The following is a 22,950-nucleotide window of genomic DNA, read 5'->3' as shown; positions in this document are numbered from 1 at the left end:
AGACGTTTTCGCTGCCTGCAGAAGGGCCGGATGCAACCAACCTTGGTATCTTCTTCAGAGACTAGGCAAGAAGAAAGCAGCTTCAGTGCATCTGAATTCCCCTTCCCTGTCGATCGATCAACCTGCTGTCCAGTCCATCAACTAGAGTTTAAAGGTGATGAAAATGGTAAGTAGCTGGTTAGCGTGCACTCTCAGCTCTGGCTATCTGTTTTGTTCTGGCCTAACTCATGATCCATATATGGAAAAAAAATTCCTCCGTTGTCCCTAAATGCTTTACGCTATTAATTTTTTATACATATTTGACTATTCATCTTATTTAAAAAATTCACATGATTATTAATTATTTTTATACCATTTCATCTATTATTAAATATACTTTTATGTATATACATAGCTTTATATATTTTAAAAAATTGAATTTGACAAATAATTAAACATATATAAAAAAGTCAACGACGTCAAACATTTAGAGACTGGGAGTATATAAGGATAACTAGTTAGCGGATTTCATACATAATTTTGTGTGGAGCTGGTTGAATTGGATTTAATATTATATCAATATGATTGGGTTTGGTGTACAACTCTTATTAGGCCCATCCACGATGTAGATTTTATTTTATTTTTCTGATTAACGCGAGCCTGATAATCCTTCTTAAGCATTTTTTGTGATATAATACTTAGATATATGTCAGAGTAAATGTATTGTAGCTGTATATGACAAGTTAACACGGCATTAACTGCATGTCTGGGAACATATTTGGGTCCATCCACCATCCATGTCAATCAAGAGGGTGGAAAAGCTACTTTATTTATTTTTGGTTCAATGAATTAAACAGTGTCACTTCCTCTTGATTAAATTAAGGATTGCTTCTTGTAATTCTGTACTTGTGCAGGCTCAGTCGTTTTCAGATGTGTTAAGCAAACAGGAGTAAGCAGTACTACTATATCTGCTGGAGTGTCTCAGATTGACAGTACATATATGCAGAAAATATGCCGTGTTCCTGAAAAATAAGTGGAGGGATAATATTGAGTTATTCTATTTTTTTGGTATTTTCCGAGATATATTTGCAAACAGAAAATAATTTATAAATAAAACCTTTATATATGTGTTCTTAGCGATATAAAAGTAAGGATTAAAAATAAGCTAAGATAAAAAACATAAAATCAACTCTAAATTTCAACTAAAAATTAAATTTTGTCTTATAAGTATAATCAGAAATAAAAAGAAAAGGATACTAGTAAACTACAATATTCACGATATAAGACTTTATAATCTACACATATACAACTAATAATATATATTTATCATAGATTCAAAGGTTTTACCATATAAAACGGGAAAGTAATTACAGTTAATAGTTCCTTGGAGATCAGGCAGCGAAGGAAAATGTCCTGACAAACACTCAGAACGTTACAATACAATTGTGATTTCTGAAAGCTCCTTTTGTTCTTAAAAAAAAACTTGTCCGTTAATTCGTATCCATCTAATTAACTTTAGACTGAGCTGTCCTATATACGCGTGTTCATCCTCCATCTTACGCATCATCATCGTTATCATCACCTGCAAATCCCAAGGCCCTTAAACAATTCGGTAACATACCATATATTTTACACCCAACTCTTATTTGGAGTACGTTAATTTCGAGTATGACCATGTTTAGAGGCCGGTAAATGACAAATGGAAAAGTTTTGATATTGTATTTTTTAAGCTGGTGTTTAGAGGCATGTAAAAGTTACCAATTTTTTTTAAAGTGAGAAATGGTTCGTGTCCATATGCATTTTTGGGTGAAATTTGCTAGTTCAGACGGTCAAATACCAAATACAAAGTTAGTTATTTTTTTACTCTAGTGTTTAGATCCATTTTATTAAAAAAATACTTCAAAATAATAAAACTTTTACCTTCTTCAAGGATCTCTATATAATTAACGTAGTGTTGTTGCAGTGAAATTAACATTACTGGGAGGGAATCCTGTCACTCTCTGTCTGGTTTCAAGAGAGTTAGCACTCCACAAGAAGAGTGGTTTTGGGGATTGGAAACCCACATTAAATTCGAATTTATGGTGTTAATTGCGATCTGAATATAAAAAAAACGAGACCTATGCAAGAAAACAAGGCAACAAGAAGGCGATCAACTTGACCATGTTGTGCAGAGAGCAGGTTGCTGTCATGGCAAGCCAGTATTATACTCTCTTGCCAGGAAAACTTGAGCACTGTCTCTCTAGCCGGCCAATCCCGAGGGGAGGAAACAACAATGGTAGATCCAAACTATGCACAAATATAAAATTGAATCCAAAATTTAAAACATTTTGCTACAAGAGCACGCTCTCTTATCAGCTCCACGCGGCTTAAGCTAGCTCGAGAGCTAAGAGCAGGTACAATAGCAGGCTATAAGCCAGCTATAAGCATGTTTTAAAGAGATAAGAGGAGAGAGAAGAGAGATGAGCTACTATTTTGTAGCCAGCTGCACACGGGCTTCAGGACAACATGTGTGTATGACATGTGGGATCATGTATGGATGTTTTGTAGATAACTATTATATGAACTGGCTATTAGACTAACTGTTAGAGCTAGTAGTTGAATATACTATTGAACTTGCTCTAATTAAGCTAGGAAAAGTAATACAATCTATGGCTGCTCATAGCTTCTAGATTAATCTTTCTTAGCAGCTAGCTATATATACTGCATATATAGCATCCTGTACACTCAAGTCATCACTGACACACACACACAGACAAAGACAGGTTCAATTCTCTCTGAAAGTGAAAATAGCTACCACTACAATATTGAGAGGGAGTAGTGAAAAGTTATTAGCAGCATGGAGAAAATTTTGGTAGGATAAATACAAGACAAGCAGCTGCTTCTTCTTCTTCTCTCTAGCTATAGCTGTCACTCAGAAAAAGTTTAGCCAGAAAAGGAGAAGGAAGCTGCAAGAAACACAAGGAGAGTGTGTAGTGATCTCTAGCTGCTCTTTGATCTGCATGTGTTGCCAGTTGCTGAAACTCTGCATGTTCATGCAAAGCTTGAACTAGTTGGCTGCATGCCATCCATGTCGAGCGTTGCTGCTGAAAGGGATCGGATTGTTGCACCGGGATCTTGACCGTGTGTGATCAGCAACACTGGAAGAAGCAATCAATTAAATGGAGGAGTTCGAGATGCATCACCAGCAGCAGCAGCAGTCGTGTTACAGCAAACTGCTCCTGGGTAGCCCGCTGGTGGAGATCGCCAATGTCGACGACGGTGAACTGCAGCGCTTCGCCGGAGCTACCTCGGAGCCGCCGCCTGCCGGCTCGCCGGCTGTGAAGAAGAAGAAGAGAAGCCTTCCAGGGACACCAGGTGCGTCAATTTCTCCACCTAATTAACTAACTGTTCGTGTTTGTTGAGATCATCTACAAATCATTTCATTTGAAATTCTTGCATGGATCATGAACTGAATGATTTGATCTTGTGATGCCCGGCTTGTCGATCTTGTGACTGCAATAATTGATACGGCAAGTCCATAATGGTAGTAACTGTTAGTCAGTCTAAATCTCCTTTCACTGAAAACTAGGGAGATAGATGACAACGCATATACTGTATGACAGAATATTTTGACCATAATGGACTGTAGTATTTGTTAGCCTTTTCGGAGAATTTTAGTTTCATTGACATAAATTTGACAAATTTTACAATATTGCAAGCCCACCATTAACTGATTTCAGTTATGCGATCGATCCTTCTTCGCCGTCCGAATACTTTGTGATTACAAGGTCTGAACTCTGAACAGACGTACGCAAAATAGTTGAAGCATCTTCTATTATTCCTGTCTTACGATAAGTGTATTTTTGAAATTTAAATTTATTTCACAAAGATTGCATTTCTGGAGTACTAGTTCTCTCATTAATCAATTCACATTCAAATCTCTATTTTTTTTACCCTTGCCCACCTCTTGACTAATTTAACCCTACAGTGTTAGAAATATACTTATATTGCGACGGAGCGAATGTTTTTTCTTTGCCTAAAAAAATAAAAAAAAACTATTTCCCTCCTCATAAATGGGTAGTGCTAATCTCTCATCATGTCAGCTAAGCTATGATCTTTGGGTTAGTTAAGTGCACGTAGGATGAACCTATACATCATTTTTGTACAGCTAGAGAACCTATGGTAATTTCTATGCATATGCCAATATGGCAAGATTCAGTTATAGAATTGTGTAATTCTGTTGGCTATGTGTATAATACATACATATAGGTCAAGTGGTACCACCAGACAACATTTAACATATTGCCCTTGAGTTGTAAATATCATTAGCATGTTATTGAAAATAGAGCTAATAAAAATATTTTGATATACATGTCTTAGTTATTTGGGGAGTTGGTAGTGGGGTATGTGACAAATTCAGCACTAACGCTACTCATTTTTATAGGAATATAGATATCTATATAAAATTTGGTACGGGTACAAAATGATTTATATTTGAGGCCTGGTTTAAAAAAGTGACTGAAAATTTAGTTCTTTATCACTTGCAGAAAACATAAATGCAATGATGAAAAAGATAATGATAGCACATACAAGTTCAGTGCAACCTTATCTTATCGGTGCTAACCATCAAGTTATTGGTGTAATAGAAATGTAACTAGCCCTTGCATTGGGTCATCTGGGTGGCATTCACGTCTGAACAAATTTCAGCAACAAGCTACGTTTTCTCTAGCCAGATTTCACACATTCAATTAAACCCAATGTGCACCCATCATAGGAATTTCATTTTTATTTCCACTTACTTAATTTTGGGAGTTTTGATATAGGAATTAATTAATGGCAACATTAACATGTGGATTTCATTTTTATGTCCACTTCCTTAATTCTGTAAAATGGTGGGAATTTGTAGGGAGTTTACACGGGACTGATATTAAGTGAAAATTGAGTTTTGGTATCTGCCGAGATAACAGGACTCCCTCCTAACTCCCACCCCCGCTCTAGGTATTAAAACGAGGAGATTTTATTTGTTAATTTTTCATCCCTATCTCACAAAAATCTCATATCCACTAAGGATCTATTCGATATTGGAGGAAATTTAACCCATAAAAATAATAAATATGGAGTAATAGAAATGTATACCCACATCTATGAATAGGAATTCTTTCAATATGTTTGAGATAATGAATTTTTCTTTTTTACGTTCTCTTTACAACTTGAAGAATAGAATAATTTTCTTTAGTTTTTGAACCGAATAACTTCCATAAAATTGGATTCTTAGGAATCAAATAGTTAGTTTTTCCTCCGAATCAAAAAGACCCTAAACAACCGAAGCATTTAATAGTTCCTAATCATGTCCATGCATGCGTACGAATGTTCACCGGTGAAAGAAATATTTTACTAATTTTAGTTTCAAAACGGAGTAATTTAAATTAAATACTTAAGTACGTAATAATCACGTTAATTTGGCGCGTGTGACGCGGCGCAGACCCGAGCGCGGAGGTGGTGGCGCTGTCGCCGCGGACGCTGCTGGCGACGAACCGGTTCGTCTGCGAGATCTGCGGCAAGGGCTTCCAGCGCGACCAGAACCTGCAGCTGCACCGGCGAGGCCACAACCTGCCGTGGAAGCTGCGGCAGCGCGGCGCCGGCGGCGCCGGCGGCGAGCCGCTGCGGAAGCGGGTGTACGTGTGCCCGGAGCCGTCGTGCGTGCACCACAGCCCGAGCCGCGCGCTGGGCGACCTCACCGGCATCAAGAAGCACTTCTGCCGCAAGCACGGCGAGAAGAAGTGGAAGTGCGAGCGCTGCGGCAAGCGCTACGCCGTCCACTCCGACTGGAAGGCCCACTCCAAGGTCTGCGGCACCCGCGAGTACAAGTGCGACTGCGGCACCGTCTTCTCCAGGCGAGCACCCCACCCTCCCTGCATCCATCCATCCGCCATTGACGCCATTGTTGAGAGCTTGCTTTCCCTGACCTTGAGTTTTTGCTGTCGTGCAGGCGCGACAGCTTCGTCACGCACAGGGCGTTCTGCGACGCGCTGGCGCAGGAGAACAACAAGCTGGCGCAGCCGATGAACATGGCCACGGTCACCTCCGCTCTGCAGGGTCAGGCGGCTCACCACCTCGTCCTGCCGTCCCAGCCCGACGACGCCGTCGCCGAAGACGATGACGCCGCCGCCGCTGGTTACGGAATCGACGCCGATGTCAAGAGCCCGCATCTCAAGATGTTCCCTGACGACAATACCACCGTCGCCGTGGGAAACCCGCTCCTCCCGGCGCTCAGCATGGCGGGATGCATGCTCTCCAGCCTTGGCGGGAGAGCCGCCACGCCATTCTCTCCCTTCTTCCACGGGGGAAAGCCTGGCATGGAAAGGCCTGGCGACGCCGCTCTGGGCTTCCCGCCACCGGCGCCTGGGTCAGCGGCGATCATGTCCGCCACGGCGCTGCTGCAGAAGGCGGCCGAGCTGGGCGCGACGACGTCGGCGAGCTGCTACGGCGGCGTGGGGTTCCCCACCGTGGGCATTGGCTCCGCCGTGGTGGGTGGTGGTGGGCTCGACCGGCTTCCCGCCTTAGGCCATAATCTTGGGCCGTTCGACGTCGTCCCGGCGGCGACGACGACGACGACGACGCAGCTGGTCGGATTCGACCTGGGCGGGATGTTGCCCGGCCAGCTCTACGGAGGCGGTGGCGCGATGACGAGGGCCATCGGGTCGCTGATGCACGGCGAGCAGCACGTCGGCATGATGGATCGACGCCGGCGAGGGGAAGGCGTGCGCGTCGTGGACTACATGGGCGTTGACGACGACGACGACCAGAGGAGCTTCGATGGCGTGGGCCTATTTGGGCCTCGCATTGGCCCATGGGCCTAATCCACTCTACTCCGCAAGGCGATTGCAATGTTGTAAGCTTGATGTTTAGAGAGTTTGAATCTGATGAAATTGAGTTAGCACGAGGCGACTCTACATATGAGAAAAATATTTTTCACTGGAATTGTTATTCCATTATCTAAGAAATATCTAGAAACAATATCTTCTAATATGAAAAAAAGCTTAGTTCAACCTGAATTATTGGGGTTGGTCTACTGGATCCCTATAAAATACGAAATCAAATATTCTACCTATGGAGTATGAAACTTGATGAAATAACCTCCTCGAGAAGTTTAGTAGGTGTTTTTGTCATGTACGTATGCTGACATTGTAGCAGTATTGCTTACTACACATAAAGATTGGTCCATTAAACCCAAGTGAATCAATTGTTTATCTTTTACCCACTAGCCCAGCAACCCAAAAGATTACGTATCATCACTAATGGTCAACACTTAAGCCGATTCGCTCGTGAAAAGAAAATACTGAGTTGACTGTCACCACGGGGTGAGTGAAAAAAAACCAAATGACATATATATAAACGAAAAATAATTTGTAAATAAAAAATTTATATATCTATCTTAGCGATCTAAAAACTAATGCTATAAATAAACTTTGATGAATAGCTCCACAATCAACTTAAATATAAGGTTAAAATTTTAAATTTTAGTTTATAAAACATAAGAAAAACAAAAGGATGAAAATGCATGACACTGCTCATCCATACCCCACGTGGCCAAAACAATCGCTATGTACTCACTAAAATCACCTATATAACCATTCAATATTATATTTAAACCAGTTTCTATAGTTTGAAATAGACCAACCACAATACTCCAGATAGACTCTTTCCTTCTAATACTAGTACTTACATAAAAAAAATTTTTAATGGAGTACTACAAGGGTACGGTACTAAATGGGCCATCATGTTTTGAACAATTTCACCCAAGTACAAGTTAACTGGGCCGGCCCATGAAACGAGTCCCATGCTCTGATTCCACGAAACCCTAGCCGCCACCAACCTTTATATAGCGGCGGCTTCGTTCTCCTTGGCCCTCCACTCTCGCCGCCTCCATCCTACAGTTCGTCGTCTTCAGGTATCTCTCCGAGGTCTCAACTTTTGCATCCGGTTCTTACCGTGTTTCCCATTGTTGAGTTCTGTTTTGGATTTGTGTATTTTTGCGGGTCCTTGATCTGGATCGGTTTGGTGGCTGTGATGACCAAAAAATACCTACCTATTTTCTGAGGGATTTGCGTCCTTCTGATTGATAGAAACTAATGGATCCTTCTGAGCCTGCCAAGACGTTCAGATTCTTGTTGTGTAGTTGACTCCTACTTCGATTTGTTGCTCTTTTCATGATCTCCCGAAAGCAAGATTTGATCCAGTTGATGGGATGATAACCTTTCACAGAAACTGTACATGTTGACCCAAAATTCAGACTACAATTATCTGATCAACTCAAGCTTCTTGCTAAAGGGAGTTTCTTTCTTCTGCTTTCAAATCAAAAATCCTTTTTTTTCTTTATCTTGCTGGCAGAAAATATACGACGCTGCAAACTGTGCACAATAAGCCGATGCTCTGGATGAGAAGAGGAAGGAAGCATGGTAATGTGTACAGAGATGGATTGATATTGGTCTGCATGTCTGCCTGCTGTGATGCCTTCGGGCTTTGATCTCGCGGGCCTGGATTTGACCCACACTTCTTTCTTTTGTTTTAATGTCAAAAACTGATTCAAGAACCAATGTGTAGTCTGTCTCATTTTGTTTATCTTTTTAAACCTGAAAAACCATGATGATTCAAGTGCCTGGGACAGTTTATCGGATTCTATTTTGACAATGTACAGCCATAGTTATCCATAAAAACATGATTCATGAAGCCGTGTGACAAGTCTGGTTAAACATTTTTTACTTGAAAAACATGATTCGGGAACTGGGATCAGCTAACTAAATGTTTAACTGGATTCTTTGAATTGTACCATCCAGCTGGAACTGTAACAGCTATCGCATAGTGAATTTAGGGGTTGTTTGTTTGGGCACCACATCTCAAGCAAGTTTGTTATCAACAAACTTCAGTATGAGGTTCAGGCTTTGAATTGTTATCAACAAGTTCTGCAATCAGGTTTCCTGACGGAGTGATCCTACACCCAAAGTAATTGTAGAGGCAGGAACAAATGACCCAACTCAACGGTCTGCATAAAATGGAACTGACGAATTATTCGTGCGTCGCATTGGTTTACTTCGCTCTGAGGTGATCAAGGGAAAGGTAAATTATCAGTATGCCATGGAGCAAATTTGGCGCAGCGTAACTTTGAAGAATCTGCAAAAGTTGCATAGACATAGGGGAATCGGAAGCAGAGTGATAGCTAAGGGTGATGGTTGGTCTTTTTTAAAAAAAGCCTAAACCGCGTATTTTCAAATAAACAAAAAAATTTATGAATAAAGTTTTTATATATGGGTTCTTAGCTATTTAAAAGACAATGCTAAAAAATAAAATATAAAAAAACCCCAAACTTCAAATTTAGGATTAGAAATTCATATTTTATCTTATAAGTATAAGTAAAGGAAAAAGATAATGGTGCTGCTCTTAATTCGTGGTCTTTTCTTTATTATTTCTTTTCACAAAGAAGATATAAGTACGAAACCATAATTTGACCATGTTACCATTGGGGGTGATCTTTGCAATCGAATGGAACTTTTAAATTTAGTTTCATAATGATCTAAAAGTCAAGCCTAGGAACCACGTTAAAAAAAACCCGACAATCAACTTCAAATGTGGGGCTAAAAATGATATAAGCATAGTGGCCACTACATTTAACTAGGCACAAAACCATGACACCAAACGCATTTTTTTTTCTCACTACTAAAATGACTTATATGTAACCCAAGTTTAAAAACTAATGTTACAAAATGACCTACAGAACCATAGAATCATCTCCTAAATTATGTTTGAAAAATTGAATTTAGCAACGGCTCTGTAACCCAAAAGAAAATGGTTGACGGGCTGCTATGTCCAACAATGCACAAAGCATTGTACTCCCTCTATCCCAATCCCAAAAAGAATTAGTTCTTGAATCTTGAGAATGGATTAGGATACACAGTTTCCAGATCCCTTCATAAAAATTGTTTCTTTGTTTCGTGATCCTGGATCGTCTACTAGCTAGCTCGGAGATTCCCGGGTGAAGGAAGGATTCGGAATGGAAGTCGGCGGCGATGGCGACAGCGGCAGGAAGCACTTCGTCCTCGTGCACGGCCTCGGCCACGGCGCGTGGTGCTGGTACAGGGTGGTGACCATGCTGCGCGCGGCGGGGCACCGCGCGACGGCGCTCGACATGGCGGCCTCCGGCGCGCACCCGGCGCGCCTCGGCGAGGTGCGCTCCTTCGAGGACTACTCGCGCCCGCTGCTCGACGCCGTGGCCGCGGCGGCGCCCGGCGAGCGGCTGGTGCTCGTCGGGCACAGCCTCGGCGGCCTCAACCTCGCGCTCGCCATGGAGAGGTTCCCGCGCAAGGTCGCCGCCGCCGTGTTCCTCGCCGCCTGCATGCCGTGCGCCGGCAAGCACATGGCCATCACGCTCGAAGAGGTGAGGCTGATCGCTCCCATGCTTAGCGCCTTCGCCATTGCTCAGAGCTTGATCAGATTCAGTCTCAGACCTCTGCATGATTCCATTTTCTTGCATTGCTACAGTTCATGAGGAGGATCACACCTGAGTTCTTCATGGACAGCAAAAGCATCGTCCTGAACACAAATCAAGAACCAAGAACCGCCATTCTTCTTGGCCCCAAGCTAATGGCAGAAAAGCTGTATGATCAAAGCCCAAAGGAGGTAAACAATTCTACTCACCTTTATGTTTGATCACACTGGCCCCAAGTTCATCCTGTTTGTAGCAGGATCTGACGCTGGCGACGATGTTGGTGAGACCCGGCACGCAGTTCATCGACGACCCGATCATGAAGGACGAGACGCTGCTCACCGACGGCAACTACGGGTCGGTGAAGAGGGCGTTCGTGGTCGCCATGGATGACGCTTCAAGCAACCAGGACATGCAGCGGTGGATCATTGATCTGAGCCCCGGCGTCGAGGTCGAGGAGATCGCCGGAGCTGATCACATGGCCATGTGCTCCAAGCCGAGGGAGCTGTGCGATGTGCTGCTCAGGATCGCAGCCAAGTATCACTGAGCAACAAATAAATTTGTCCAAGAAGAGCAACATTATCTTTACTATGGAATATTTGTGTAAACTATAAACTGTTAAGCAGAAGATATAATTATAGATCGATCACGTATGAGTCGTGCAAACTACATCATTTTCTGTTTGACATGAACTCGAGTTCTTCTCATGATATCTCTGACGCAATCTCTCCTTCGCTGAACACATGTTCTTGCATGTTCTTGCAGATTAAGTTGATCGGATTAGATGCGTCATCATGTTATCTCGGCAAAAAATAAGAACTTTATCATTGATTAATTAATAGGACAAGTAGCAATTTCTTCTTGCAGCGTAAGATGATCTCACCGAGCTTCTTGGAGACGAAGAAAGTGTGCCTTCTTCTCTACAAACTGTGCCCATAAATTCGAAGGAGCAGAGCAGGCAAACACAAGATCCAAGAAACGGTAGAGAAAATGGAGAGCAGCAGCAGCAGCAAGAAGAAGAAGAAGCATTTCGTCCTCGTCCATGGCCTCTGCCACGGCGCGTGGTGCTGGTACAGGGTGGCCGCCGCGCTCCGCTCCGAGGGGCACCGCTTGACGGCGCTCGACCTCGCCGCGGCGGGCGTCCACCCGGCGCGCGTCGACGAGGTGGGGTCCTTCGAGGAGTACTCGCGCCCGCTGCTCGACGCGGTGGCCGCCGCCGCGCCGGAGGGGGAGGAGAGGCTCGTCCTCGTCGGGCACAGCCACGGCGGCCTCAGCCTCGCGCTCGCCATGGAGAGGTTCCCGGAGAAGATCGCCGCCGCCGTGTTCGACGCCGCCGCCATGCCGTGCGTCGGCAAGCCCATGGGCGTCACGACTGAGGAGGTAAATAAACTGACATGTTTCATACCCCCTTCGTTTTCAAATAATCGTCAGTATTAACTATCAATGTTTCACTTTTTGACCACTAATTACCATTAAATGGTTAGACTATGATACATAAAAGTTTCATTTACTTATATTTAAATGTTATACATTTTGGTGTTGATAGTATAGTATCCTTTTAGTATTTGCAATTTACCACCCCCGTCATTTTCCGGCATATTTACAAATAAAAAATAATTTGTGAATATTTTTTATGCACATGTTCTTGGTGATTTAAAAACGAAAACTGAAAATAAAATATGATGAAAAACCTTAAAATCAACTCTAAATTAAAGTTTAAAAATTTAAATTTTGGTTTATAAGCATAAGCCAGAAGATGAGGTCCAAGAGTATCTCTAAGAGAGTGCTAATATTTTGTTATCTAAAATCTTGTATTGGGTTTATCTTAAAAAATATTAAGCATAAAAATTACATACTCATCCAACAAAAATCTGAAAATGAATGACCGTGTTAGGAATCCATACTTTTGCCCCAAATTTATAATACAACTGAGGTGATTTTAGGCATAAGTAAATATTAGGAATACATTTGGTAACATGTTGGAGATATATCTTTTAGTCTAATTCTTAAGATTTGGTTTTAGATATCAATTTTTTTTGAAGCAGAAAAAAAATTGATCTCTAAGACCAAATAGTAGATATCTCTCCAAGATCCTCTAAGTATATAAAAGATAAGTGGTAAGTTTGAAAATGAATAATATCTATACTACTGACAAATTAACCATCACAACATTTTCTTTTTCGTGTGATCGACATTATTAGTTCATGAGAAGAACCGCACCAGAAGGGCTGCTTATGGATTGCGAAATGGTGGCCATCAACAACAGACAGGGTGCAGGAGTTGCAATCAATATGGGACCCAACTTCTTGGCACACAAATATTACCAGCAAAGTCCAGCTGAGGTAGGTCACAAGTTACAGCATCATCTTCATCTCCCACAAGTAAATTACTCCCTCCTCCAGTACACATTGGAGTCTGACTATTTACTTGTAATTTTTTAACCTTTTATTCTATTTAAAAATTTAGTATAAATGTAAAAATTTATAAGTAATAATTAAACTACTTTTAATAATAAAGAAAATAATAAATAAAATAAATAATTTTTTTAGTTTTTTTAATAAGACGAGGGTCAAACATTCAAAATCCGACGGAGAGAGCAGTAATTTCAATCAACTGTTCAGATTACTATGGGTTTAGTTCACCTGTCACATCAATGTCTGGATCATGTTTCCATTATGATAGAAGATAATTAGGACGATTGTTTGGCTCTTTGAAAAAAAACGGTATATTTATAAATCAAACATGCATATTCTTACTGAGTAAAAATCTCAGTCTGAAAAATAAACTATAATAAAAAATAAATTGGTTGAATTTTAGTTTTGGCTTATATAAGCAGAAGCGGAAAGATTATGCTAAATGTTATCTGCACACTGTGCTGGACATTTCAGGATCTGGCACTGGCGAAGATGCTGGTGAGACCTGGCAACCAGTTCATGGATGATCCGGTGATGAAAGACGCCGGCCTGCTGACCAACGGCAACTACGGGTCGGTGAAGAAGGTATACGTGGTCGCCATGGCCGACGGCTCCAGCACCGAGGAGATGCAGCGGTGGATGGTGGACATGAGCCCCGGCACAGATGTCGAGGAGATCGCCGGAGCTGACCACGCCGTCATGAGCTCCAAGCCAAGGGAGCTTTGCGACGTTCTGAACAAGATAGCCAACAAATATGAGTAGAAAAAAGAAAATGTTAGTTAAGCTTGCTAATACAAGTTTGTCATTGCTTCCTTTGATGGGTGTATTATGCAGGAACATCTACCATACGAAAAAATAGTACGGTGGTACACGCATATTACGCGGCTAGCCATAATAATTACTTTTTATTTTTTTAATTTGAATTTAAATTTTTCTAAATTATAATTATTTTAAAAATTTTAATCTAAAGATTTGATTTTTCTAAACTGTATCTACACATGAACTCTTTTTATTATTTTTCTTTATTTTTAATTCTAAAACTGTATTTCTAATCTGATTTTTTTAACTGAAATTTTAGATGATTCCAAATTATATTTATAGATGGATTGTTCTCTCAATATCAATTATTTTAAACTTTTGAATCCGAGATTTATTTACACGTGGACCATTTTTATTATTTATATTTATTTTTAATTTTGAAATTATACCTCTTAATTTTTCTATTTTTAACCAAAATTTTAGATCTTTCCAAATTGCATTTATAGATGGGCTCTTTCCTCAGTATTAATTATTTTAAAACTTTTAATCCAAGATTTAGATATTTCTAAAGTGTATTTACACATGCACTCTTTTCTTTGTATCCGAGATTTGGATTTTTCTAACCTTGATTACATATGGAGTCTTTTTTTATTATTTTTATTTATTTTTAATTGATCTTTTGTCGATCGATGCATGCATGCGCCCAGTGCTCTTCTATTTTTCCGGTTGATATTTTCTTTTATCTCTTTTTTTTCTTTGATTAATCTTAGAATTTCTAACCCATGAGAGACAACGTAAAGGCTCATTTTTCTATTACTTTATATTAATATGGAATTTTCTAGTATATGAAAACTTCTAATAATAGTTTTAATAGTAAAATAAAATATTTTTTAGTCTTACCTGATAAAAATTTTATCTTTATTTACACGGTCAACCAATATTTCCCAGATAGTGTAAAGAAACTGATCGTTTCTTTCTTTTCAGTTCACGTCTCTTGTCCGATAAAAAAACGTTCTCTTCTCTTTTTTTTTCTTCTCTTACCGAAACCACACCCCCTGTCCGATTAAAGAAAGAGAAAAACAGATTTGTTCCTCTATTATCCGATTGACTACTTAAGGAAGAGTCCAAATTTACTAATCTATTGTCAAATTGACTTTTGTATTTTTCTTATTTTTCTCCTGTTAATGTTGAATTTTCTAGCCCACGAGGATGAACGTGGTGGCTTATTTTTATATTATAATAGATATTACGTGTACCAAACACTGGTGAACTAGATATACTCACGGGCACAACCAGGAATGAACCAAGCCTAGGGCTCAACAATGCAATATAAATCTTTTAAAAATTTTTTAACTAAAACATTTTAATTTTTATAGAATTTTTCAGTCAGTTTGTGGGGCTCAAACTCAAGCTGCCCTAGCCTGGTACCACCCCTGAATGTACTACCATATACAATATGGAAAACATCATATCTGACGACGAGAGAGCAAAGAAGGCTAAGGTCTTGTTTAGTTCCAAACTAAAAAATTTCATAATATCACATCGAATGTTTGATACGTGTATAGAGTATTAAATGTATGAACAAATTAATTACAAAGATTACATGTAGATTACGAGATGAATCGTTTAAGCCTAATTGCGCCATGATTTGATAATGCAATGCTACAGTAAATATTTGCTAATAATAAATTAATTATGCTTAATAAATTCGTCTCACGGTTTTCTGACGAAATATATAATTTATCTTATTATTAGACTATATTTAATACTTCAAATATATGTCTGTATATTCGAGGTGACAATCAAGCCCAAATTTTTTTCCCAACTAAGGCATTGTTTAGTTTCCAAAATTTTTTTTCAAAAACATCACATCGAATTTTGGACACCTAAATAAAGCATTAAATATAGATGAATCAAAAAACTAATTGCACAGTTTTGGAAGAAATCTTGAGACGAATCTTTTGAGCCTAATTAGTCTATGATTAGCCATAAATGCTACAGTAACCAACATGTGATAATGACGAATTAATTAGGCTCAAAAGATTCGTCTCGCGGTTTCTAGGCTAGCCGTGAAATTCGTTTTTTCATTCGTGTCAAAAACCCTTTCCAACATCCGGTCAAATGTAAAAATTTTAGCAAGTATCGATAAGGACAGCGAATAGCTTGTGAATAAAGAGAAGAGGACAAGGGAGGGTAGTGCAGCAAACAGTATTCATACACTTTCCAAAGTCTCCTCAAAAAATGAGTAGGTCACACAGTAACATTCCATGATTTCATCCCTAGCTAATCCATTTAGGTCACCCGTCCACCCAAGCAAGAAGCCAAGAACACTTCCAGCAAGATCGGCATCAAGCCACAGGCAGAGGCGAAGCCAGGCCAAAGTGTCGCCGGAGTTATCTCTATTGCATGCGTGCATATTATAATTTAATTTAAACCGTTGATCTTATTTTATTGGACGGTTGTGATTAAATTATATTACCAATAATTTTAGGTGTAGTAGAATTCTAAGAGGGTAATATCGTCTTTTTTGCTGCGATATTAAGTGAATGTTGCTAGACTTTTTTTTATCCGTGCATAATGTGATAAAAAAATAATAAATACAAATCTAATATTAATCAAAGTACAAAAATACTCTTTTAAATCAATAAATGAGATTAGTTCTACTGGCAGTATTATACTACAAGTAATTGTTAGAGATAAGAATATATCGATCTGTAACATAATATATATATGGTTAGATTACGATGGCTAAGCTAGATTAGAATGAGTTGCTGTTATTCTGTTTCCTGTAAACTAGGGATGCTTAGCCAGAGTAATCACCGTATATATAAATGCTGTACACATCTGCCGTATTAGGGTAATTAACACGGATCGCCTCACCGCAAGGCGTTACACGCTCTCGCCCTCTGAAACTTCACAGTAATATTCATCGAGGTGTTGCTCATGTGAAAAATAAAGATCCCACTACAGTATACATTGTACAAGTGCCATTTCTGAGTTCAGCCGTGCAGACGCTTGCAGGAGAGATGGACGGCGGCGGCGGCGGCGGCGGCGGCAAGCATCTCATCCACGTCCATGGCCTCGGCCACGGCGCGTGGTGCTGGTACAAGGTGGCCACCATGCTCCGCTCCGGGGGCCACCGCGTGACGGCGCTCGACCTCGCCGCGTCCGGCGCCCACCCGGCGCGCGTCGACGAGGTGGGCTCCTTCGAGGAGTACTCGCGGCCTCTCCTCGACGCCGTCGCCGCGGCTCCGGCCGGCGAGAGGCTGGTCCTCGTCGGGCACAGCTTCGGCGGCCTCAGCCTCGCGCTCGCCATGGAGAGGTTCCCGGACAAGATCGCCGCCGCCGTGTTCGTCGCCGCCGCCATGCCGTGCGTCGGCAAGCACATAGGCTTCACACAAGAGGTTGTCACTGATCACCAAGCTCGTAAATACTCTTTTACCTTCGTCTTTTTACTTTTACTTCTACTCATAAACTATTTAAATTTCAAAACTTAAATTTAAAAATAGTTTTGTGGTTTTTTCCTGTAGTTTATTTGTCAAACTCCCACACACACACACACACAAAACCCCTTTCTAATCTCTGGAATCTTTTATTCAGATTCAACTACTGATGCTTTTAGTTCTTGATATATGTACAGCTGATGATGGAAAGATCTCCCAAAGATCTTCTCATGGACAGCAAAGTGATGCCGATCAGCAACAAACAAGGTTCAGGAACTGCAATCCTCCTAGGCCCCAATTTCTTGGCAGAGAGGGGCTATGCACTAAGTCCAGCCGAGGCAATCATCTAATTACTACCAATTTGCATCTAATTTTGAAAAACTCAGTAGCTGCTTTCCAACTGATGTATCAAAATCTCATCACTATATTGCAGGATTTAACCCTGGCAAAATCATTGGTGAGACCTGCCAACTGGTTCTTGGACGATGAGATGATCAAGGATGCCAAGCTGCTCACTAGCTCGAACTACGGTTCAGTGAAGAGGGTGTACCTGGTAGCCATGGAGGACTTCGGCGTGGCGGCGCAGCGCGACATGATCGCGTTGAGCCCGGGCACAGACGTCGAGGAGATCGCCGGCGCCGACCACACCGTCATGTGCTCCAGGCCGAGGGAGCTCGCCGACCTTCTTGCTAAGATAAGTGGCAAGTATGACTGATTGGTGAGGAATTGGCCAATGAAAGAGAGAGAAAATGTGTTAAATATGTGATCCGAATTGTAACTGGAATTATATCCGGATTAGTTTCCTAGTATGTTTCTCCCAGTTGTTTCCTACTAGGAGTCGGATTAGTTTCCTAATAGGATTCTTCCGCCTAATCCTACTAGGACTCTTAGATTTTCCCCTTATAACAACTGGTATCAGAGCCGCAAAGATTAATCTACGCTATGTTGCTGCCGCTGACCGGGCTTTTTCCGGCGATCTACAGAATCGCCGTTCCGTCGAGATCAGGTCGGAGTCGGCGACGACTCCGACTCGACGTCGCGTCCGCACAGAAGAAAAAGAAAGGAGCAGACGCACACACGCAGGAGAAAAATTGATCGTTCCAAGGACAAGCCATCAGATCGTGCCGTCCAATCTGCGCTACTGTAGCAGCTACAGTACAGCTACAGTAACAGTATCGTTTTTCTTTTCAGATTTAATTGCTACATTTACCCGATCTTGTGTACCCAAAAGTTGTCAGATCAACTATTGTGCATCGTTCCGAGCACTGGAGTTTCGCGTATCTGCTTGGGTTCAACATATTAATATCAACAGATTCAGGATTTATTCCCAATGGCGAGTTTAAAGTATGATCTACCTCTTTTGGACCGAGACACAAGATTCTCATTGTGGCAAGTGAAGATGCGTGCAATTCTTGCACAGCAAGATCTGGATGATGCGCTTGATGGATTCAACAAAAAAAGGACAAATGATTGGTCCGACGATGAGAAGAAGAGAGACCGTAAGGCTATGGCATATATCCATCTTCATCTATCCAATAATATTTTGTAGGAAGTGCTTAAGGAGAAGACAGCTGCCGCGCTATGGTTGAAGCTGGAACAAATATGCATGACAAAGGATCTAACCAGCAAGATGCACTTGAAGCAAAAGTTATTTCTGCACAAGTTGCAAGATGATGAGTCTGTGATGGATCATCTCTCCACTTTCAAGGAAATTGTTGCTGACCTTGAGTCCATGGAGATAAAGTATGATGAAGAGGATTTAGGCCTTATTCTGTTGTGCTCATTGCCTAGCTCATATGCAAATTTCAGAGATACTATCTTGTATAGTCGTGATACTCTAACTTTGCAAGAAGTTTATAATGCTTTGCATGCCAAAGAAAAGATGAAGAAGATGGTACCTTCTGAAGGATCTAACTCACAACCAGAAAGCTTGGTTTTTTCGGGGCAGGCAACCAGAGAAGAACACAGACAACAAATCAAGAGACAAAAGTTCTAGTGGCTACCGCGGGAGATCAAAATCCAGAGGCAGGTATAAGTCATGCAAATACTGCAAGAGAGGTGGACATGATATTTCCGATTGTTGGAAGCTACAGAACAAAGAAAAGCACAAGGGAAATTATAAACCGAAAGGTAAACAAGAAGAGCAAGGTAAAGCCGCAGTTGCTACTGATAATAAACCAGATGCAGAATTACTGGTTGCTTATGCTGGTTGTGTACAAACCAGTGACGAGTGGCTTCTTGATACTGGATGCACCTATCATATGTGCCCTAATAGGGATTGGTTTACCACCTATGAACCTGTACAAGGTGGTAATGTTTTGATGGGTGATAATACGCCCTGCAAAGTTGCGGGCGTTGGTACTATACAGATCAAGATGTTTGATGGCTGCATTAGAACATTATCAGATGTGCGGCATATTCCCAGTTTAAAGAGAAATCTCATCTCTTTATCTACTCTTGATCGCAAAGGGTACAGATATTCCGGTGGAGACGGAATTTTGAAGGTAACAAAAGGCTCTCTTGTTGTGATGAAAGCTGACATTAAAACTGCCGATTTGTACCATCTACGAGGTACTACGATAGTAGGTAATGTTGCTGCAGCTACCGATTCATTATCGAATTCCGATCTTTAGCATATGCGTCTCGGGCATATGAGTGAAATTGGTTTGGCAGAATTGAGCAAGAGAGGATTACTAGATGAACAAAACATCGGAAAGTTGAAATTTTGTGAGCATTGTATCTTTGGCAAACACAAGAGGGTGAAGTTTACCACATCCACACATACTACTGAAGGTATTCTTGATTATGTGCATTCTGACTTATGGGGTCCTGCTCGTAAGAGGTCATTTGGAGGTGCTCGTTATATGATGACTATCGTTGATGATTATTCGAGAAAAGTTTGGCCCTATTTTCTAAAACACAAATTTGAAGCCTTTTTGGTATTTAAGGAGTGGAAGACTATGGTCGAAAGACAGACTGAAAGGAAGGTGAAAGTCCTTCGTACTGATAATGAGATGGAGTTCTGTTCTAGGCAATTTAAATCATATTGTAGGTCAGAAGGCATTGTGCGCCACTACACCGTTTCTCATACACCTCAACAGAATGGTGTAGTTGAGCGTATGAACAGGACAATTATTTCAAAGGCCCGTTGTATGCTGTCAAATGCAGGTTTACCTAGACGTTTTTGGGCGGAAGCTGCTTCCACTGCTTGTTATCTTATTAATCGCTCACCCAGTTATGCCATCGATAAGAAGACTCCAATTGAGATGTGGTCTGGTTCCCCAGCTAATTATTTAGACCTGAAAGTATTTGGTTGTACTGCTTATGCTCATGTTGACAACGGTAAATTGGAGCCTAGAGCTATTAAGTGCATATTTCTTGGTTATCCTTCTGGTGTGAAAGCCTACAAGTTATGGTATCCTGAAACCCAAAAGGTTGTGATTAGTAGAAATGTCATCTTCAATGAAATAGTTATGTTGAATGATAAATCTTCTACTAATGTTCTTGTTGAGAGTCAGCAGAAAGCAAGCGTGCAGGTGGAGCGCTTGATCAGTTCAGGACATGTACCAGAAAAAGAGAATATTGCTAGTAACCAAGATGCACCGGTTATTGAAGAGTCAGACTCTTCTGTTGTTGAGCAGTCACCAAAATACTCTATTGCACAAGGCAGAGCTAGGCGAAATATTAAAGCCCCTCAAAGATTGATCGAAGAAGCGAACATAGTTGCTTATGCTATGAGTGTGGCGCAAGAAATCGAAGGTAATGCAGAACCTTCTTCATATTCTGAGGCTATTGTTTCTGCCGATAGCAATAGATGGATAGCTGCCATGCATGACGAGATGGAGTCACTTGAAAAGAATCATACTTGGAAATTGGTGGAATTGCCAAAGGAGAAGAAACCTATCCGTTGCAAGTGGATTTTCAAAAGAAAGGAAGGTATATCTCCAACTGATGGGACAAGATATAAAGCAAGGTTAGTTGCTAAAGGATATAGCCAGATTCCAGGTATTGATTTCAATGATGTGTTTTCCCCAGTTATGAAGCATAGTTCAATTCGCACTTTACTTGGTATCGTTGCAATACATGATTATGAACTAGAGTAATTAGATGTGAAAACTGCATTTTTACATGGGGAGTTAGAAGAAGACATCTATATGGAGCAACCGGAAGGTTTTGTTGTTCCTGGTAAAGAAAACCTTGTCTGTAGGTTGGATAAGTCCCTTTACGGGTTGAAACAATCACCTCGGCAATGGTACAAGAGATTTGACTCTTTCATGCTTTCTCAGAATTTCAAAAGATCACAATTTGATAGTTGTGTTTATCTTAAAGAGGTTAATGGTTCAATTATATATCTGCTTCTTTATGTTGATGATATGTTAATTGCTACAAAAGACAAATCAGAGATAGCAAAATTGAAGGCACAACTGAGTAGTGAGTTTGAGATGAGGGATTTAGGTGTAGCAAAGAAAATCCTCGGTATGGAAATTACTAGAGAAAGACGGTCTGACAAGTTGTATCTTAGCCAGAAAGGTTATATTGAAAAGGTCCTTTGTCGCTTCAATATGCATGATGCAAAACCAGTAAGCACTCCTTTAGCTGCACATTTCAGATTATCTTCAGATTTTTGTCCACAATCAGAAGTTGATATTGAGTACATATCTGGAGTTCCATATTCAAGAGCAGTTGGTTCACTTATGTATGCCATGGCATGTTCACGTCCTAACTTATCACATGCATTGAGTGTTGTCAGTAGATACATGGCTAATCCTGGCAAAGAGCATTGGAAAGCAGTTCAATGGATTTTCAGATATCTGCATGGTACTTCTAATGCTCGTTTGCAGTTTGGAACGTCTAGAGATGGACTTGTTGGTTATGTGGATTCAGATTTTGCTGGAGATTTGGATAGGAGAAGATCGCTTACAGGTTATGTTTTCACTATTGGAGGCTGTGCTGTTAGTTGGAAGACAAGTTTGCAAGCAACTGTTGCCTTATCTACTACTGAAGCAGAGTACATGGCTATTTCTGAAGCTTGCAAAGAAGCTATTTGGCTCAGAGGCTTGTATACTGAGCTTTGTGGAATTACGTCTTGCATAAATATATTTTGTGACAGTCAAAGTGCAATTTGCCTTACAAAGGATCAGATGTTTTATGAGAGAACTAAGCACATTGATGTCAGATATCACTTTATTCGAGGTGTTATTGCTGATGGTGATGTTAAGGTATGCAAGATAAGTACTCATGATAATCCAGCTGACATGATGACAAAGTCAGTTCCTGCCACTAAGTTTGAGCTTTGCTCAAGCTTGGTTGGTGTTACGGTATAGTCCAAGAGACTATTTGGCGCGCAATAAATTTGACCTGTGAGGTGTATATTGGTGATTGATGATTTTTGATGCTACAAGAGGAAATTCGTCTCAAGGTGGAGATTGTTAAATATGTGATCCGAATTGTAACTGGAATTATATCCGGATTAGTTTCCTAGTAGGTTTCTCCCAGTTGTTTCCTACTAGGAGTCGGATTAGTTTCCTAATAGGATTCTTTCGCCTAATCCTACTAGGACTCTTAGATTTTCCCCTTATATATACTCTTGTAGTTTGCACGGGAAGAGAAGAATTCTCATTATTTCCCCTGCATTGTAATCATATCCTCATAGTGATTATTGTCGATTAGCGCCCGTGGTTTTTCCCGCAAGGGTTTTCCACGTTAAATTCGTGTCTCGTTTGTGTCTTTGTTTCTAACAACTGTGCGTCTGCTCCTTTCTTTTTCTACGATCACTATGAGGATATGATTACAATGCAAGGGAAACAATGAGAACTCTTCTCTTCCCGTGCAAACTACAAGAGTATATATAAGAGGAAAATCTAAGAGTCCTAGTAGGATTAGGCGGAAGAATCCT

At 40.8% G+C, this 22,950-nt stretch overlaps 4 protein-coding genes and 3 non-coding genes across 12 annotated transcripts; all 7 read left to right on the top strand.

Annotated features, from left to right (window-relative positions):
- Positions 1–2,899: 2,899 nt before the first annotated feature.
- LOC102720098 (zinc finger protein GAI-ASSOCIATED FACTOR 1-like) lies at positions 2,900–7,030 on the top strand. The gene is made up of 3 exons (XM_040519915.1): positions 2,900–3,333; positions 5,441–5,852; positions 5,948–7,030. Exons 1-3 carry the CDS (start codon positions 3,138–3,140, stop codon positions 6,816–6,818), a joined length of 1,479 nt encoding a protein of 492 aa, XP_040375849.1. The 5' UTR covers positions 2,900–3,137; the 3' UTR covers positions 6,819–7,030.
- An 803-nt stretch (positions 7,031–7,833) lies between these two features.
- LOC102722457 (probable esterase PIR7A) lies at positions 7,834–11,148 on the top strand. Of its 6 annotated transcripts, none has more exons than XM_040523969.1 (5): positions 7,873–7,909; positions 8,350–9,075; positions 9,974–10,390; positions 10,495–10,632; positions 10,695–11,148. In XM_040523969.1, the coding sequence occupies exons 3-5, from the start codon at positions 10,007–10,009 to the stop codon at positions 10,983–10,985; spliced, it is 813 nt and encodes a 270-aa protein (XP_040379903.1). In that variant the 5' UTR covers positions 7,873–7,909; positions 8,350–9,075; positions 9,974–10,006; the 3' UTR covers positions 10,986–11,148. The 6 variants fall into 6 exon arrangements, with proteins under 6 accessions (XP_040379906.1, XP_040379903.1, XP_040379912.1 ...); XM_040523978.1 differs by having other exon boundaries at positions 9,970–10,390; positions 10,740–11,148; XM_040523976.1 differs by having other exon boundaries at positions 9,970–10,390; positions 10,698–11,148.
- LOC121053332 lies at positions 8,017–8,112 on the top strand. The gene has a single exon (XR_005811015.1). It is a non-coding gene; the product is annotated as a small nucleolar RNA R41 (small nucleolar RNA).
- On the top strand, positions 8,197–8,272 carry LOC121053343. The gene has a single exon (XR_005811026.1). It is a non-coding gene; the product is annotated as a small nucleolar RNA Z155 (small nucleolar RNA).
- LOC121053355 lies at positions 8,402–8,514 on the top strand. Its single transcript, XR_005811038.1, has one exon. It is a non-coding gene; the product is annotated as a small nucleolar RNA snoR100 (small nucleolar RNA).
- A 125-nt stretch (positions 11,149–11,273) lies between the features above and the next one.
- Positions 11,274–13,735, top strand: LOC102719537 (esterase PIR7B). The gene is made up of 3 exons (XM_015843753.2): positions 11,274–11,818; positions 12,640–12,780; positions 13,327–13,735. Exons 1-3 carry the CDS (start codon positions 11,429–11,431, stop codon positions 13,612–13,614), a joined length of 819 nt encoding a protein of 272 aa, XP_015699239.2. The 5' UTR covers positions 11,274–11,428; the 3' UTR covers positions 13,615–13,735.
- A 2,743-nt stretch (positions 13,736–16,478) lies between these two features.
- On the top strand, positions 16,479–17,859 carry LOC102719818 (esterase PIR7B-like). Its single transcript, XM_040529190.1, has 4 exons — positions 16,479–16,545; positions 16,623–17,015; positions 17,252–17,392; positions 17,488–17,859. Exons 2-4 carry the CDS (start codon positions 16,638–16,640, stop codon positions 17,767–17,769), a joined length of 801 nt encoding a protein of 266 aa, XP_040385124.1. The 5' UTR covers positions 16,479–16,545; positions 16,623–16,637; the 3' UTR covers positions 17,770–17,859.
- The last annotated feature ends 5,091 nt before the right edge of the window (positions 17,860–22,950 follow it).

Source organism: Oryza brachyantha, chromosome 1, assembly GCF_000231095.2.
Source record: "Oryza brachyantha chromosome 1, ObraRS2, whole genome shotgun sequence".
NCBI lineage: Eukaryota > Viridiplantae > Streptophyta > Magnoliopsida > Poales > Poaceae > Oryza > Oryza brachyantha.
This window is presented reverse-complemented; position numbering and strand designations above follow the sequence as displayed.

What these genes read in the sequence shown, in the direction of transcription:
- LOC102720098 (XM_040519915.1), top strand. Translation starts at nt 3,138, where the DNA reads ATGGAGGAGTTCGAGATGCATCACCAGCAGCAGCAGCAGTCGTGTTAC. An exon ending in AAGCCTTCCAGGGACACCAG is followed by an intron (nt 3,334 to 5,440) that starts GTGCGTCAATTT and finishes GACGCGGCGCAG; the next exon opens with ACCCGAGCGCGGAGGTGGTG. An exon ending in TGCGGCACCGTCTTCTCCAG is followed by an intron (nt 5,853 to 5,947) that starts GCGAGCACCCCA and finishes GCTGTCGTGCAG; the next exon opens with GCGCGACAGCTTCGTCACGC.
- LOC102722457 (XM_040523972.1), top strand. Translation starts at nt 10,007, where the DNA reads ATGGAAGTCGGCGGCGATGGCGACAGCGGCAGGAAGCACTTCGTCCTC. An exon ending in TGGCCATCACGCTCGAAGAG is followed by an intron (nt 10,391 to 10,494) that starts GTGAGGCTGATC and finishes GCATTGCTACAG; the next exon opens with TTCATGAGGAGGATCACACC. An exon ending in ATGATCAAAGCCCAAAGGAG is followed by an intron (nt 10,633 to 10,694) that starts GTAAACAATTCT and finishes TCCTGTTTGTAG; the next exon opens with CAGGATCTGACGCTGGCGAC.
- LOC102719537 (XM_015843753.2), top strand. Translation starts at nt 11,429, where the DNA reads ATGGAGAGCAGCAGCAGCAGCAAGAAGAAGAAGAAGCATTTCGTCCTC. An exon ending in TGGGCGTCACGACTGAGGAG is followed by an intron (nt 11,819 to 12,639) that starts GTAAATAAACTG and finishes CGACATTATTAG; the next exon opens with TTCATGAGAAGAACCGCACC. An exon ending in ACCAGCAAAGTCCAGCTGAG is followed by an intron (nt 12,781 to 13,326) that starts GTAGGTCACAAG and finishes TGGACATTTCAG; the next exon opens with GATCTGGCACTGGCGAAGAT.
- LOC102719818 (XM_040529190.1), top strand. Translation starts at nt 16,638, where the DNA reads ATGGACGGCGGCGGCGGCGGCGGCGGCGGCAAGCATCTCATCCACGTC. An exon ending in ACATAGGCTTCACACAAGAG is followed by an intron (nt 17,016 to 17,251) that starts GTTGTCACTGAT and finishes ATATATGTACAG; the next exon opens with CTGATGATGGAAAGATCTCC. An exon ending in ATGCACTAAGTCCAGCCGAG is followed by an intron (nt 17,393 to 17,487) that starts GCAATCATCTAA and finishes ACTATATTGCAG; the next exon opens with GATTTAACCCTGGCAAAATC.